This window comes from Astatotilapia calliptera, chromosome 3 (genome assembly GCF_900246225.1).
Source record: "Astatotilapia calliptera chromosome 3, fAstCal1.2, whole genome shotgun sequence".
Classification (NCBI taxonomy): Eukaryota; Metazoa; Chordata; class Actinopteri; order Cichliformes; family Cichlidae; genus Astatotilapia; species Astatotilapia calliptera.
Genome location: NC_039304.1, coordinates 34684679 through 34703354, shown reverse-complemented (window position 1 = coordinate 34703354; position 18676 = coordinate 34684679). Strand labels below are relative to the sequence as shown.

The 18676-nt window shown below is 39.4% G+C and overlaps 1 protein-coding gene across 5 annotated transcripts in view; it reads right to left on the bottom strand.

The window, feature by feature from the left end:
- The window catches only part of LOC113019379 (protocadherin-15-like), a 248355-nt gene that overhangs the window by 166013 nt on the left and 63666 nt on the right, over positions 1-18676 (bottom strand). For all 5 annotated transcript variants that reach the window (XM_026163064.1, XM_026163065.1, XM_026163062.1 and 2 more), the window contains exons 5-6: positions 2825-2985; positions 2203-2358 (exon numbers count right to left, since the gene is read on the bottom strand). In XM_026163064.1, coding sequence (XP_026018849.1) covers positions 2203-2358; positions 2825-2985 — 317 coding nt within the window. The remainder of the gene's footprint in view (positions 1-2202; positions 2359-2824; positions 2986-18676) is intronic.

Here is an 18676-nt window from a genome sequence, read left to right as displayed (position 1 = left end):
GATCATCTTGACAGAGAACAGGACAAAAGGCAGCCAACATCCAAAGAAGAGCTCTGAATGTCCCTCAAGATGCCCGGAGAACTATTCCTGAGGACTAAGACTAAGAAATGACAAAAAAGCTTCTCTAATCGAGTTCAGACTTGTTGAAAAATAAAGGTGGTCATACTAAATATTCACCTTAAAGCTCCTTTAAACTCATCGTCCTCATATACTGTGTACTTATGCACTGCATGTTTGCATGTTTCAGTAAATAACTACATGTACTTCCCATTTTCCCACCAAAATATTTAAATAACGAGTGGCAGCTAAAGATTTTGTACAATACTGTAAAATAGCTTGTTGTTGCAGTTGTTTACAAAAACTCACTGATCTGTGAGCCAGTATTTTCCTTTAAATTCAATGTCACAGTCAGAAAAAGATAGCTTGCTTTCATACAGAGAACAGATAAGGCATTCAAAAAGAACGCCATTCATTTTGATTTCATTTTTCTAAGAGAAATTTTTAGGGTGGAAGAGGCACACTTGCCACCGTGCATAGAAGAGACGAACTTTGCCAATATATGTATCGCTGTGCTATATTTTTCGATCCATGTGCCAAGGGATCTGTGATTACGTGTCAAAGCAGAAGTTTAATCTCCAGACAGCACTGGAAGCATCCGCGATTAACTTTAATTTAGCTGTTGCACCAGTGATTTGTTACATCATTTCCCTTCAACAGGGTTATCTTTGCCTCCCACTGATCTCACAATGGTCTTCAGAATGTCTCATGCTGTCACTTTGCCACTTCTGGATACAGCTGTAATGAAGCAACTCCAGACTCAAGCACCGGTGCCAGCTCATGAAATCAGCCACAGTGATCACCTTGTACTCAGAAAAAATACTCACTGAACTCATAAATTGTGTCCTAGACATCCTTATAAATAACCATATATCATCTGTCTGTCTTATAAGTCTGACTCACTTGCTTGTAGTCAGTATTTCTTAGAAATAGACAGCAAAGAAGAAGACTAGATTATAAGATTTCAGATGAAAGTGGATGAACACCTTTTGATTTCAAATTTACTGCTTTTGTCTGAGTTCTGGGGCCAATAGAAGTGAATTAGAAAATAGCTGACCACCTAATGAGCCCACTTCCACTCAGATCCCAATAAATGTGCTACTACTTTTAAATTACTACCTACATCTGAATTAATGTTTTCATTTTTTAACTTACTACCGCAAAATAGAATAAATTTATCTTGGCCTTCCACAGGGATCATATTTTTTTTTACAGTGCATCTTCTTAATTGTATTGTGAACCTTGGTAGTGAATGGAGGAAACTATTATAGTAGGAGTAATGAGGAAGTGGAAATGCGTGGGAGGTGATGGGGTGGGGACAAGAATCGGCGACAACCAGAAATTTATATAGTGTGGCAACGAAAAGGTGGGAAAGGTTGAGAAAAGATGACATAATGAAGAGGTGGGAGTGGTGAGGGGGCATGTGAGTGTGTATATGTGTGAGAGCCAGGGAGGGAGGGAGAGGTGTTCTGCAAAAACAGAGGAGAGGCCAAGAGAAAGAAAGGGAGAGACTGAGAAGACAGATTGAGTTGGACAGGCTGTGGAAGACTGTATAATGAGATATTCTACCGGGACTGCTAGGACTGTGCTGGCAGCCGGCTACATGTATCCTTGTCCAGCTTAAGTTTGAACCTCCTCTAGTTATATTTTTGCTTCTACAGACTCTGGAGAACAAACTAACTGTGGGATTGGCATCATAAAGATTATTTTGGAAACCCCAGAATAACAGATATAGATCGCTCATATAGCTGCCCAAGAACTGAGATTTTTTTTCATTACTGTTCACTACCTTGCCCTTCAACTTTGGTATGACAGCAAAAACGCACACAAAAAGCCAGACGATGTGCACTGCTGCATTTTCTCTATAGAATATATAAAAGGGCATGACTGAAAGAGCAGCAGTGGAAAGGCTTAGTGTACAGTACACTTGATATGTTGTATTCATGTATGAGTGAGCTGCAGCCCCCCTACAAACACACTCGGCTCTCAAACTCAAATCGATGACTTTGATTAATACTTTCACAACAGCAGCAGCTGTGCAGGTCGGTTTAATGAATGGCTTTATTGCTTTATTTCTTTCTTTTGACTTATCTTTTCTTCACAGACAGAGATGGCGCACGTTTTTGTGTGCGACTGGGTTTTTACCTCATTCACGGCGACGTAGTATCTCGGCTGCTGGAAACGGGGCGCGTTGTCGTTGCGGTCTCGAACAACGATGCGGACCTCGTGTAAAATCACAGTGCCTATCAGCTCATTGGTACACTGAACCTGAACCACGATGGAGTGAATGTACGAGGGGGGCTGGAAAAGAGGAAACACAGGAGGAGAAAGAGGTTCTTAAAATGTTAAATGTGCAATTTTAAATCAAGTATATTTATCTTGAGGGAAAAAAAGATGTTACAAAAAAGGACTACACAAAGACTTTGTGTATTGTATTTACTTTTTGTGCCAAATCACACAGTCAAAAACAAGCGCTGGATTACTTTAGAACAGGATGATGAATGTTTACTCAGAGGCAAAAAGAGCTAAAACCTGCTAAATTTCTCACAACAGCACATGATGGCTAAAGTAAAAAACATGTAAAAATAAATATATAAGAGCTGTAGATATGTAAATGTACTTCCATTGTTTATGTCTCCTGGGGTCAATCGAAATAAAGAAAAACTAGGAGCAAAAACTGCATTTGCTGAAGCAGCAATTTTACTTTTAGTTTGGCATACAGTACAATGAGTGAACGCGACTGAAGAAAAGCTAGAATAAATCTTACATCTCTGTCCAGAACCCGTCCCGTGCTATTTAGGTAAAGGGCTTGTTTGGAAGGGTCAAGAATGACCCAGCGATCGTTGTTGTCCCTCAGGGACAGAGAGATGGTTCGATCCGGACCTTCAGCCACGCCGTTGATGTGCATGTTGTCCACCAACAATGTTCCTGAAATAAAATAAAAGCAGGTTTAATAATCCTTTGGCTCGAGAGACAGACGCAGCGTCCAGAGCTTCAGGATGTAAAAAGTAGAATTCAATTACCTCTGGAGTTAAACAGAAACAGACAGAGAAACCGTTTGGTCCAAAATGATTAATAAATGAAAAGGAAGCAGGAACAATTCAGACGGAACCCTCAGTTTTTCTTCATGTTCTCAATTAAATATATACCTGGAAATTATATGCCGGATGTAGACAAAGTCAAGGGCAATTACGTGGAGAACAACATAGAGCCAGAGAGGAAGAGAGCGACATGAGGGGGGGAGGGAAGGCATTTAGTGGGGCTACTCTGCTTCCTTCTGCTATAACTATACCTGGAATACTGAAGAATGTCTGCGAATGCAAAACATAACAGACAGACTTCAGGAAGAAACAAGAAAACAACAAATGTTTTAATGATTTAATTGCTTTTCTCAGCCTGGAATTAATTAAAGAAAAACATCGAAATATTTTTAAAAAGTAAACATTTTAATAAGACAGATGGCAAAATGAAATAAACTCGATTAATTTAATACAATCATCGGTGGGTGGTGAAGTAATTTGGGAATTAGACAACTACTGGAAAGCAAAAACAAAGAGAGAAATACAGTACGAACAGGAAGAAAAGACCATTTAAATGGTATCAGTGAGCTGTAGAAATTTAAGCTGGGCATATTATCTGCAAAAACAAAAATTAAGCCATGAGGTCTGAGAAGGCACATTACATGAGAAATGATAAACTTGGAAATGTCACAAAATGTGCTGTTATTTGTTGTTTGTGGGTGAAACTGTCAATGAAAATCAAACAGGGATGTTTATATTAGTGGTGAACTTGTGATGAATAACTTGAGCGTTGGTCTAATGTGCTCCTTGTTATATTTGCTGATGTTCTCATGTCGTTAACCATAAAGGACCTGTTTTAGTTTACGGGGAATATTTAAACAGAGAGGAGGCAAAAAATAAAAATAAATAAATAAATAAAAGTGGAAAAAAACAACTACATAAAAAAAATGAATCACAATGTATCCGCTTGACTCCATTTGTACAGCTCCAGCAAAATGCAAGTGACCCATTACCAGACTAATAACACATCTCACTTGGCATCTGCCCTTTCAACAGATGATGGTACATAACGACCAGGGCTCTGCGCTACGAACCAAGTCCAACTCGCCCAAACAACAGGAAATCATGCTGAGCAGTTACACGAAGGTGGTTATTAGCTCGAAAAGTAAACCCAAGGAGTGTGCTCACATGAGAAAGGTCAGCCACAAACACTGACGGGTCTTCTGGCGGTAGAACAGCATATTTTACCAAGATGATCGAAGTATTATGTTAGAAAAATATGAAGGGATAAAAAACAGAATGGACAATCTGTACAGCAACACAGCTGCAACTAGCCAAAAGAGTAGTGGGTGTGAGCATGTGTGGTAGAAAACAAAGTACGGTATTTAAAAAAAGAAAACAATATATGTGTGTGAGCATTTAAAATCTTTTGGCCAACAGGTACTAACATATCACTACCATTTCATGTTCCATTAAATGAACAGACTACTTTGCTTGTTAAAAAAGACCTAAAAACACTAAGTTTGCGTCGTTTATCTGTAACTTTAATATAAGGTCAACAAGTACAAGGCTTAGGTGCTATTTTCAGGCACCTAAGCCTTGTAAAAATTGCTTTATAATTGCTTGTGGCCAACAGTAAAAAAATGCAGTTAAAGTTGCCTAGGGATCTAAAGTTTTCTTTGCAGCTCATTAGAGAAAGATAAAAAAAAACTTTAGAGTGTCTTCAAATTGATTGCTCAGGAGGCTAAGATAACCCTCTCTATGAACCACCTCCATAACACTGAAAAGAAGGGCTAAACCTGAAGATCACTGTGGTTTTCTCGAAGCCTCCCATCCTTTTGTCTGAGCAGTAAACTGTCAGCAACATTAGCAGCTGCTTAAAAAAGACTTATTTGTGCTCAAAACCAAGCATTGTTTTTTTCCCCCATATGTACAAAAGAAAAAGTATTCACCATTACACGCTACAGCAAATCATGTGATGCCAGTCCTTTCACCCCCTTATGTGCCTGTCTTGCAATTCTGGAATGACGGAAATGATTGGGCTTGTTCTTATTCTTTCTCACCCTTCTCTCCTTCCTCTACATCCTTTTCCTCTTAAACCTTGTTTGTGGTTAGTGCATTGGTTGCTGTCAACTGCAAATTCATCATGGCCATGTGACAATTTACATTGGCACTTGAGTATCACTACACTGAATAAATAGGGGCCACAGTTTAGAAAAAACTAATTCTGTGTGAGCACTGATTGACGAATAGAAGAAACAGGTAGCAAGCATTAAAGGATTGCAGTTTGCTTTTTTTCTTGTGTTTACTTTTTTAGTTTTTCTCTAAACTTATCTTTTCAAGCTGTTGCAGCACCTTCATCTCTGTAATCTGGGACTCTCTGAGCTCCTGCACTGATATATTACTGAAATGATGCTAAAGATTGACCTTCTTTTACACTCATGTCTCCAACCGGACCGCATATGTGAAGTTACGAAAACTGAGTGGTGCACAGCAAGTTACGCCTCATTAGGCTCATGCCGTTGTTCACAAGGGCAACAGCGGCTTGTAATGCAACCTAAAGTAAGTCACTTCCGTAATCACTTTATATATTTCTGTATTGCAGTAACAAATTTAATTGCTCTACTAAATTTAGCAATCACTTTATAATTTCAGTCATATGACAAAGAAAGTTTTCACATGACCATAAATAGATCTACAAAAGACTAAGTGCACCTTTATCACTTCCACAGGAATTAAGAGGGTAAATAGTAGCCAGGTGCTGTTAACACTTAGACCCCCGGAGAGCAGTCATTTTGGTTTTCTACCTTAGACCCCTGCGGAGTCATCATTTTGAGTTTCTACCTTTAAAAGCCGGAGAGCAGTCAGTCAAATGCTGGAGTCATTCATATGTATATTAGGTCGTTACCTAGGAATTCTGGAGGGAGGGGAGTGGGTGATTGAGGGGGTTTGGGAGTGGAGTGTTTCAGTTTGCCATCTTAGGGAGAAATCAACACATGTCCTTTGTATGTCCTTTGTTGCTGACATTTATTGATGAAAACAGTACAAAAAAACCAACCATTTGTACACATATTTACAAATAATGATAAAAAGTGAGTGAGTACATTTCAACATTTTCAGCAATCACTCACAATCCTGGCACTGCCACGGTATCTGTCGTCTGCATTTACCACATGTGTACCTGTAGCAGTGAACACATCGCACAGTGGCCTGATTTTTTTTGCATCTGTGTTTGACCTGGGGTGTGACCGGCTAGGTGTGGAGGGTTGTGTCCGAAGGGTATATATACACTGCACTTAGCCTACTCCTTCATTGAAGAATCTTCATTGAAGAATCCTCTCCAAGGAAAGAAAATTCATCGCCCTGAAGAATCCTCTGGTGTACGGACCTCCTCTCCAAGGAAAGAAAATGCAGAGAAGACTCACCACTCAGCAGGCCTTGGAAATGATCCTGACGGAAGTCGACCCTTGTGACTCGGATGGAGAAGACCTAGCAGTTCAGCCGGATTCGGACTCAGAGCTGTCTGATCAGTCTTCCGGTTAGTTTCATTTCATGTTATTTCCTTTTTCATTTCAAACAAGTAAGTGGATGTAGTTAGTAAGTAAGATATTTCAGACATTATTCTGATACAGAGGAGGAGATACTGGAATTATAATTAGTATCTATGCATGCATTTGTGATTTTGTTTGACCTTCCCATTTTGCTCACAATTTGAATTTGTTCACACTGCAGATGAGGAGACTGCTTCTCCACCGAAAAAGAGACCTTGTTTGGGGACTGAGACAGCGAAAGATGGCACAGTGTGGCGTGAAGAACATGTGGGGACCTGTCTCCCTTTCACCCCAATAGAAGCGTACGCTGCAGATGGAGAGCCAACGGCTAAGGCCAGGAGAAGTATCTCGAGTCGCCTTCAGAGCTTCCTGTGTTTCGTCACTCAAATGCACTTGATTAATTGAGCAAATGTCACCACCTCTATAAAAGTAGAAGTTTTTACAGTCTGCTGATCTGGAGCATTCAGGTGTGCATTATCACAATGCCACAATCTTTCCTGCAGTCGACGTTCCGGCAAATTGAATTCAAGGTCAAACCATGCTACTCTCAGAAAAACTTCAGAAAAACAAAGAGCTACAGCTCACGCTCTATAGGCCTTGGTTAGCATGTTAAATGTTCATGGTATCACAATAAAAATAAATAAATAATAAAAAAGAACAAATATGTCTTGTTTGGAATGATTACCAGGAGAAGGTGACATATCTCTAAGAGAAACATGGTGACGTTGTTTAGGTTTGCAAAGTTGTATCTGAACAAACCACAAGAGTTCGGGAACAACATTCTTTCAACAGATGGGACCAAAATGGAGATATTGGACAATAACACACAACAATTAAAATGTCAAATATCAGCACAAATACTTTCATACCAACTGTTAAACACAGCGGTGGACAGATGATCATTTACGCTTGTTTTTAAGCCACGGGACCTTTGCACCTTGGAGTTATCAACCACGAAATCCTTTGTACGCGAAATAATCGTAGAGTGAAATGTACCATCCGTCTTACAGCTTGACCTAAATTAGGTCAGACAACAGGATAATAATCCAGAGAACAGCAGCAAATCTATAAAAGAAAAAGAAAAAGATCAAGGTGCTGCTATAGTCTAGTCAACGTGGCTCCAAAACACTGAAAAGACTGAGAAAATCTTATAGAAAATTATGCTTCAAGTTATTGCTACTGAAAGTGGATCTATGAGTTATTGAATCATGGGGTTAACTTATTGTTTTCTGTACTAATTAAACTATAATACTGATATTCAAGAATGCAAGCTGGGAGGATTGAAAAATAAATGTGCCATTTTTTATTTGGACTTGTCAATCAGCTGATTTCCTTTTCTCATGGAGTGCTCTAACATTTGAGAAGTACAGATATTATTTTCACTTTTATTGCACAAATGGACAAGAATATTTATGCAAACTGTGCCCAGGCTGGAAACAACTGTCTACTGTTGCTAACATCACATCCATTCCTTCCAAACATATCAAAAGAAAATACTATTCCCTGCTGCAGAATGATGCTAAATCTGTGCCAACCGCAGCCAAGCTTGATTTCCAACAGGAAACATAAACAGCGATGAGTCTCCACTCCTACCTGTACCTTATCTGAAATAAAAATCCCTGTCGTTGCATCATTTTTTCATACATATAGGATCGCAACCCTTGTGTGTTGTTCAATCAGCCTGAGAGCTATGCTGGCGGGGGCCTAGGGTCACATGGGTCAGCCAGGTACAGTACAAGGGGAGAAGCCAGATTAGGGGAGATCTCTGTAACTCCAGGTTGGTACAAAAAAATAAAATGAAAAGCAAAACCTTTGTAACAGAAACAACAATGTAAATTTTGTTGCTGCCTTAAGCACCCAAGGGTATACTAGGAGAACCAGACCTGATCTGGCCTATCAGATTTGAGAAACAAGTGCTTTTGTTTGTAAACAATTACATCTGTGTTCATCTGTGCTCAACGCAACTCAACTTTATAAGACAAAATGACCAATGCACCACACAAAAGAGACAAAATGGATAAAAACAAAAAAAGGAATAAAAAACTACAAAAACTTCTACACCTACAAACTACTGTGTGTATGTTCATGTGTGTAAGAGAACCCTAGAAAGTTGAGAAGCAAGCAGGATTGTGTTTGCTCGCTGGAAAACTTCTCGTCTGTGTGCACACACCCGTCTGCACACACAACAACATAAACACACACGCACTGAGCGATCTCATATCTGATCTGCCAGACATAAAATTGGGTCATGGCCTTCTGTGCTACCATGGAAACCATGTCAAATGCTTTGCTGTGATTTGCTGATTTTATATAAACGAGGAACTTTAATGAAATTGGTTTCTTTATATGAGAAATGGGATAGAAAATGGAATTCATTAGGGGGCTTTCATTCCTTACCATCGTCTGGCTATCTCTCTGCTGGTTTTTCTGCTTCTTTCTAGCAAAAATTAAAAAAAAAAAAACCCTCACCAAGACAGGCGAAGAAGCCTGATAGAAATAGTGCCTATACCTTGTATAACTGTGTCTAATTTGATACCACAGACCATCTAATGCAAATGGACTCTTTTCACAGTGACCTCACTTTATAGTAGACTGAATACAGCACACAGCAGCATCTGATTAAATTGACCCACGTGTTAAAGCACACGGGCAGAACCATATGAAGCCGCCGGTGTGTGTGGGTGTGCACGAAGGAGGGAATTGCCTGAAAAAAAAAGAAACACAAAGAACATTTAGAGAAAAAGGAAATGAGAAAGACAGCAGAAGAGAAGAAAGATTGGGTTGAACGAGAGGGTGATATAAATAAAGAATAAAGAGAATATTAGGAGTAAATAGAGAGAAAATGAGCATAGTGGCAGTGCATTAATAGAATATTTTACAGGACATTAGCTTAACTGAATGTGGCTGCACTGCTAGTGTGTCATCCAGGTATGAACCATGGGCTGAAAAGTAATCATCACATCTACCTCCTTCTTGAGCGCTTAGTGGGTGGGAAGAGACTCAAGACAAATACTGTAGCACTGGATAGGAAGGACAAAAGAAGTAATGAGTGTTGGCTGGCCAAGGTAAATTCGCTTTATCTACCATTTAAGTTGAGATAGTTCGATGGCAGACACATAGAAAAGACATATTAGAGAACATTATAATTTCTAAAAGCATCAAAAGTTGTTTTGACTCTCTTACTGAGGTTTTATAGTAGTTTGACTTCCTATAATTTACAATGTTATCACCTGCAAAATAATGGTTTCTGCTATGTAGCGTTTAGTACTCGTGACATCTGTTTGACCGCTCTAATCTGTTTTGAAACAGGCTGAAGTGGTCCCTCCAAAGTGATAAAAGGAAGAAAAGTACAGAGGTGAGAGACACTTTTCACAGATGAATCTTCTTTGAAACAAAGCATTCTTTCAACATAGCAGCATTCTGAATTCTGTCCATTTTGTTTGGTGTGTGAGAAGGGAAGTTAAAACATTGCATTCACACAACAAGTCAAGGGCTTTTCACATCATCTGTACCAAAAGTAAGAAAAATAAAATTCAATAAATAAATAATTAAAAAGGTAGTTTATCAGAAAAAGAGGTACAATGTGGGCCTTTGCTGGTATTTCCACACTGAATTACATCAAATGCAACAATGACAATTTTTTGAGTGATAACCTTAATCCAGGGTTGGGCTAAACCGAGTCCCAAGGGGGCCAGAAGCCAGTGTACTCAGTGGCGTGTCCAGCGGGGTGGCCTGGGGGGGCACAGGCCACCCCCCCAACCAGACTGGCCACCCCAGGTGCCACCCCAAAGGCAAAACAATAAAATTCAATCAAATATCAAATGTCCGATTATGTTTTCACGGTGAAGCTCAGATATCCGAGTGTAAGTGAATGCAGCATCGGCTTCTGCGCAATGTGCATCATGTTAGCAAAGGTAGGAGAGCCAAGCACGAAAGACAGCACTGCAGGAAACAATTTTTCGGTGAAAGAAAATGACAGAATAAATGTCCCGGTAAGTAATATTAAGTTTGTTGAGTTTAGTAAACTTCGGTGAAATTAGAATCCCAAGGAAAAAATAACACGTAAAGAATTATTGCAGCCGTCGAATATTTCAGACAGTATGCTACTGAGGGCAGCTAACATAAGAGTTATGAGTTATAAGATATAATCTAAGTCGTAACATTGCTGTATGGAGCTGCAGATTTGGTTGCAGGTTAACATAGCTGGACTGGCCATCGGGCATACCGGCATATGCCCGGTGACTTATTTTTTATTTTTTTTGTAATGGCATGAACAATGAGAGGTGGTGGATTGGCCAGATGCAGGTCGATGTGTAGAAATAACTCCGTTGTTTGGTGGTGGCTATGGCGGAGCTTCCACAGAGGCCAGCAGGTGGATGAGGGAAGGGGAGGCAGGAGGAGAGCCCCGAGGCAGCCGCCAGTCCGAGTGTCAGGTGAACTGAACTTCAGGTAAGAAGTTATGACCTGCAGTCTATCTGGGTCAGATATAAACTAAGTTTAGGTGGAGTTTATTTTCGTTGTGCTGACTTTTTACCCTCAGTTGCAATAACTCGTACTGCGTTCTAGCCAGCTTGACGGAGTTTCTATACAGCTGGGTGGGTGCTATGATGTTACTGATAGTGAACTTTATTTTATTCATAAGGTTAGTAGAGTTGCCAACGGCTCCTTGAAAAAAATGGAATGGTCCCTCATTCAGAGAAAATATTACGTGTTTCGTATTGAGCTGAGAAGAGACGAAGTTTGTCCCGAACTTTAGCTATAATGAAAAAAAGACACAAAGCTGGATTTATTCTGTCGTTATGCTGCACAGCTGCCTCTTCTTCTCTCATTCTCTCCCCTCCCTCTCCTGTTGCTACTTCAATCATGAAACTGATCAATGATCAGCTGATCGGCTTTTCTCTCTTGTTTGTTTATCGCCCACTTTGCGCCAGAAAGAGGAAACCAGCGGATGTCGCGCTAAAAAACAGCAGCACGTTTAAGCTTGATCAGCTGTTGTTAGAATTTATTTAATATTAATTTCTAGTATCAGCTGATGTTTGCTGGAGCCACAGCTGTAAAAGCTGCTGGTCATGATATCAGTTTGGATATGTGGTGAGAGGGAAACATGAAGATGAAACCAGGAGATGTCCTTACTGAATCATCAGAGCTGTGATGGAGAAACAGGTTTACCTTTTAGGTGACAGGAATGAGTTGAAGGGAAGTTATGAACTGTTTCTGAGAGACAAATAACACCAGGATCCTTTTCTATGTAGCTGACAGCTGGTAACTGTGCAGGGGCGGGTCTAGCAAAGTTTTGCCAGGGGGCAGGTAGGGCTTTAACAGGGAAAGGGGGGCACAAAGAAATACTTTTCTGTCTTATTCTCATTTAAAATACCTAGCTTTTATTAAATAATTATCTAAATCGTACAACCAAAGTTTTTATCTGATGTAAAATGTATAGAAATCATACATATACCAACAAGACTGTACATCACTGTCACAACAGCATTTGTTTTCATTCAAAGTCTTTATGGCTTTAACACCTGGTGGGTCGGTCTGTAGTCAAAATGCCCGATTTTCTGTCCCAGTCCAGCCCTGCAGGTTATACTGGCAGTGTCACCATGCCAGCTGACTGTATTTCATCATCAGCCAGTGTTGCTCTTGATCAATATTACCAAAGTTTACCATAAGGCAGCATAGAAAGTATTTACTTGCTTTCAGGTTTTATTCAAATGTTAGTCTTTTCAGTTGTTTCCCCACTTTTTTCCTGTTTCACAATCAAACACCAGTTTGTGAGAAGATGATCTTCTTTTTTAACAGGCAGATAAAGTTTTACATTGGAACTGGCTAATTTGTCAATTGTTTGTTACAAATGTTCGTATTTTAATATTCAAAAATGTTTTTGCTCAAAACATATGTGCACTATATGTCAGTAAAAATACTATGCAAATATTCCTTGAATACTGAGTAAACATTGACAAAGCACTGATTGTATCTCTTGTACTTTATCAACACAGAATCTAAAAACTTTGCACCGTAGTGGTTAAAATCTCATTCTAATAAGAGTTAAAAGCGCATTCGGTTATTAGGTTTATAGGATTATTGAATTATGGTTAACGGTTGGTAGAATTTTTTTTAAACATTATCTGCCAATTACATCTGCCACCCTTCTCCAAATCTGTGCCCCTACCTGGCCCCCCCAACAAAAATTTTCTAGACACGCCACTGAGTGTACTCCTAGTGCTGGTCCCAAGTCTGGATAAATGGGAAGAATTGCATAAAGGTGAAGACAGAGGAAGAGGAGATTTGGAAGGAGTATTCAGAGGGTACGAGAAAGAATAAAAAGGTATAAATGTAGAGATGAGAGTATAGGGAATTTAAGTGTAGAGACTGTAACTAGTTAAGGGTTAGAGCTGGCTGATAGGAAAGAAACTAGATGTGCTGTGTGTGCAGGACACCAGGTGGAAGGGAGTCAAGGCTAGGAGCATGAAAGATGGATTCAAACTTTTCTACCGTAGGAAGGAAACGTAATGAAATGGAAGTAATCTTGAAGGAAGAGTGCGTTAGTCGTGTTGTGGAGGTGAACATATTGTAGGAAGTGGTTATGTTGAATGTGGTGATGTTGTATTGCCTCCAATGTGGATGTCAGAAGAGAAAGGAATTCTGGAGTAAGTTGGATGAAGGAACAGACTTGAGTGGACATGCATGTGAAGGGAACAGAGGTGACGAGGAGGTCTTGGGTAGGTTAAGGAGAGAAATGCAGAAAGGACAGATGGTGATGAGTTTTGCAAAAATGGCTGTGGTTAATGTATACTTCAAAAAGAGGGAGGAACATAAGGTGACATAAGAGTGGGAGAAGCTGCACACAGGAGGACTATATCTTGTGGGAAGGAGAGATAGGAAACTGCAAAGTGGTGTCAGGGGAGAATCGAATGGTAGTTTGCAAATCAAGAAGAGGAACTGAGTGAAGGCAGAGGCAAGGATTAGATGGTGGAGGATAAGGTCGAAGAATGTTGCAGAGTTCAGGGAAGACTTAAGATGGGCTCTCGGTGGCACAGGGAAGAGTTACAATATGAATGGAAGTGTATAGCTGCAGTTGTGAGAAAAACTGCTAAGAGACTGTCTTCATATCCTCTGGACAGAGGAAAGAAGACGAGGAGATCTGTGGTGGAATGGGGAAGTACTGGGAAGTTATTCAAAGGAAGCAGTTAATTTAAAAAAAGTGGGATAGTCAGGGAGATGAAGAGAGTAGAGAGGAGTATTGGGAGGCTAGCTATACTGCAAAGAGAGAGGTGGCAAAGGAAAAAGCTTGTAATGCGTGTTGTACATGAGGCTAGGCACTAAGGAAGGAGACAAGGATTTTCATCAGCTGACTAGAGCTTGAAATCAATGCTACCAAGGATATGCAGAAAAGCATGCGAGGTTGGTGCAGGACATGAATGAAGTAGTAGGCACGACTTCTCAGAATGGGCTGACTGAGTGCAGCATGGTTAAGATCTTGGAGAAGCTTACGGCTGCTGTGAATACTCAGAATAAGACCTCTGAGCGTACATTGGATTACATCACGGAGAAGTTTCCCATTCTATGCAAGGCCACCTGGGTTGGCTGGAAGCAGGGCGAAGGACACATTTCACTGCAGGGCAACCTGCATGTGGCGAATAAAGACTTGATTGATTGATTGAGATTGGGTTCAAGGTGGGGGGATTAAATCATTAATTGGTTCTGAGCCCCTTCATGTTTGCATTGTTGATGGACAAATTGACAGATGAGGTCAATTTGTCCGGGATTCTCCGTGGGCTGTGATATTTGTAAATAATATTGTGATCTATAGTGAGAGTAGGGAGCAGGTGGAAGAGAGTCTGGAGAGGTGGAGGTATGCTCTGGAGAGAAGAGGAATGAAGGTCAGCAGAAGCAAGACAGAAGGCATGTGTGTGAATATGAGGAAAGCAGATGAAATGGTAAAGATGTAAGGTGGTAGGTGAAAGGTAGACAAGTTTAAACACCTGGGGCCAGCACAAGAAAGGTGACGAAAAGAGTGCGGGCAGGGTGTAGTGGGTGCAGACAAGTGTCAGGTGTCTGCAGCCAAGCTGGAGGTGACAGAGTTGAAGATGATAAGATTCGTGTTAGGAGTGACGAGAAGGGATTAGAGAAGGACAGCTCAGTTTGAGCAGTGTGGAGACAATGTAAGAGTGACAAGACTAATGTAGTTTAGACATGTCCAGAGGAAGGTTATAGCAGACATGTTGGACAGGATGTTAAAAAAATTTAAATCAGGGAAAGGGAAAACTTAAAGGGTGGCTAAAGTGGTCACAGGTGTTTGACGATGTGGCTGCCGACTGAAGTTGCAGGATGAATTCTGAAGTGTATAGGGCTGTACTCTGCTCACACTCAGCCACTTCCATTTGATTTTCAATGATAATGACCCAAAGCACATATAAAAGCAACATATAATTTTCTCCAGGCAAATGAATGGTATATTCTTCAATAACCAAGTTGGTTACTGGAGTTCAATACAACTGTGCATTTTTGTGCATGTGCATGCTTTTTAGTTACTGAGGACAAAACTGAAGGCAGAGAGAACAGATGCACAAATGAGCAGCAACAACAGGGGGCTATAGTAAAGGCCTAGCAGAGTATCTCAAGGAAGTAAACACAGCATTTGGTGATGTCTTTGGGTTCAAGACTTCAGGCAGTCATTGACTGCAAAGGATTTTCATCAACTATTAAAAACAATCTTTTATTTAAAATGAAAATTGGAGACTGTTAAAACAGCGGTAACTACTAAACAGTTAATCCAATACTTTTGTCTGTACTTTAATCACATCCTGATGTGCCTCTTTCCAAAAACCTACAGGCATAACTATAATGTCTAGCAACTTTTTCTGAAAGTGCAGACTAATAACGGTTTTATTTAGCTTGCAGCTACGTTATTATCAGTGCAAGCTAGATTAACAAACCTCAGTATATTTACATTAATATTAGAAATAGCAGTAAGCAAAGCTGATTAGATACTATTAAATGCAAAAATTGAGCAAACATTTTCCAACTTGTTAGTCTCCCTCTCTTTTCTCTTGTCTTTCTTCGACTCTCTCTCGTTTGCTAACACCAACCCGAGATAATCACCCTAAAGCAACAACCTCTATTAAATCTGTAACACTATTTCACAGTTGTAGAGCAATACAAGCCACAATGCATACAAACCATTCCAAGGCTAAATTATTCTTCACCAGCCCCGTTAGGAAGATTACGGCTTAAACAGGCACACACTTGGATATTCAATATGTACACAATTACTGCACCGACAAATGAATCACACAATGTTAAACAATGTGGCCAAGCTATTACCTATGATATATTTAATTCAAACAAACTATTTAGTAGTTAAGAGACATTGTGTGAAATCTTAAAAAAAAATTAAAGGGTAGTAATTTGTTTGGTAATTGGTTACTATCCCTAACAATCCTTTCCCCCCAACTATCAACACTAAATCTGTTAAGGGTGATTGTATCTAATGTTTAGACATTTCATTTTTTAGTAAATGTTCAGAAGTGTTCAGACCCAAAAGTAAAATGTGAGGGATTTAAGTGAATTTTACATGATAGAAATACTGAAACTGAGAAAAGCAACACATATCATGTTGTGTTATCTTTTCTGTCAGAAAACAAACCTCATAAGAACCGAGAACATTACTCACACGATGCTACTGTATAGTACAGTAAAACCACACTACTTTATTAGGCAACTGCTCCTTAATGCAAATATCTAATCAGCCAATCACATGGTAGCAACTCAACACATTTAGGAATGAAGACATGGTAAAGATGACCTGCTGAGGTTCAAACTGAGCATCAGAATAGGGAATAAAGGTTTTTAAGTTACTTTACATGCGGCACGGTTGCTGGTGATATACGTGCTGGTTTGAGTATTTCGGACACTGTTGGGATTTTCTCACCGAACCACCTCAAAGCTTTACAAACTATTGTCCAAAAAAGACAAAGAAATCACATTCAAATATAAAAAAAACCCTCATGTGTGTCTATTTATTTCAACTCTTCTTACAATGTGTTGTTTATATTTGCTTTTGGAAGGACAGCTTCAGTGCTGCTACTGACAGTGTGTGACTTATCAGGCTCTTTCATACATATCTGAAAAAAGGTCTGAAGTGATTTGATTGAAAACACTAATGCAGTGAAGCTGATAAATCTGTAGTTCTGACTGACAAAAGTACAAACTGTCTCTGATGAGTTCTGAGATTTAAACAGGGACAGCAGAGCAATCGAGAAAAGCTGCAACAAGGTTGCGAGGCGCCGCACAGAAAAAGAAATACAGATGTCAACATCTGGATTCCACCAGCTGCTTGAATGAAAACAGAATGAAAATGTGTAAATAAAACTGAAAACTAATTATACACAATAATAATGCTCAATATTGTGCTTTTAACTTCTGATGTGATGAAACTGCTAGTGTTTACTCGCCTGACAAATCCAAGCTTGAATTTCAATGTCGAGTTATCTACTTATCTTTTCATTTTATCAACCAGTCTCTTTTTCTCAGACCAAAGACCAACACCCTGGAGTCCCCTATTCTCTGTTGACACTGAGCCCGGTGTTTTGTGCATTTAATGAAGTTGGCAGCAGAGGACCAGTGAGGCGTATTTTTCACAAACTAAAGGCTCTGTACTCGTCTTCTTGCTCTTGCGTGTGGTCTCCCACTTTATCTTTTTCTTTGTCTGATTAGTAATATTCACTGTTTTTGGACTCACAAGTTTTTCAATTTTCTCTAGCCTAATTTATTTGCTTCTTTAATCAGCAGAGCAGCCTTCACTTATGCTAATATAATTGGAAAAACTGTTTTTCCTGTGGTCAATCAACCTTTCAACATAACGAACATGTATTAGGTAACAATTTTCACGAAAGTGATTTTTGCTGAAAATGGATCTCTTTAGTACTTTGTAGATGTCCCACTAAAATCTTTTTTTTAAATAACAGCACGCTTGTTTGATTGGTGATTTATAGCATTTATGATTTTATGATTAAATGTTTTCTCAGATTAAAACAAATTTTTATCTTTAAACAACAACAAAAATAAAAAGAACATTAGCGACGTTTCACTCGTAAAAGATATAAGTGTTAATTGGAAGCCCTACATGAAATTAACACTTCCAGGCTGATTACCAAAAGCACCAGGAAAATAAAAGGTAGGTAGCTTTGTGTGATGCATTAAGCCATTAACAGCTAGCGATGCCAGCTGGGTTTATGGAAAACATTGCTCTCCTCTGTGTTTGGTTCTGCTATGCTAATCTCTGTTCACGTCAGTTAGGATTACTATAATCAGGTCTCACACTTTAAAACTTTGTGAAAAACCAGACATAGCAAATATCCTCCCCCAAGCAGTAATCTAAAGGCTGGAGATACGAGAGCAATTTAACAATACAGATCAACTTGTCTATCCATAATTTACCTTTATTTGCAAATGCATTTGCTTTGATCTACTTGACTTAAGCAGGGAATAGATTAATCCATTGAAATGTGTGGTCCCTCAACACATAATCTGCTCTGTACTACACAAAAATTCATGATGCTAGATATACCAACCGAAGCAGACTCTAGGAATGTGTGTTTGTTTACATCCCTTTGGTCTAAATGGCACAGATGTTGAACCAGGGTCCACTAATGAGCCATAAAGCCCTTAAATAATTTGAGCTGGAGACAAAAACACAGAGAAGAGAAGAGAAGAGAAGAGATATCCACATAACCGGAAACACAATTAGTTATAAACTCTAAAAATACTGACGAAGTCATCATAATACAGCCTGTAAACACAAGATTTTCCTAAACCTTAATATAGCTTCAATCAAGTGAAATGCACCTCTTCCTTAGCTGTTGGTTTAATGTGAAGCTTTGTCTGGAGACAGTCAAACAAAGGTAATGAAATCGACCAGCAAGGAACTTCAAACCTTAATAATTAACACATTTCACCTCAAAACCAAGATCTTGTTATCACTTCCAAGTTGCCAGGCAACTAGTAAAAACGCCAAGAAGTTACTGTGACCAGATCGAAACAGCACAT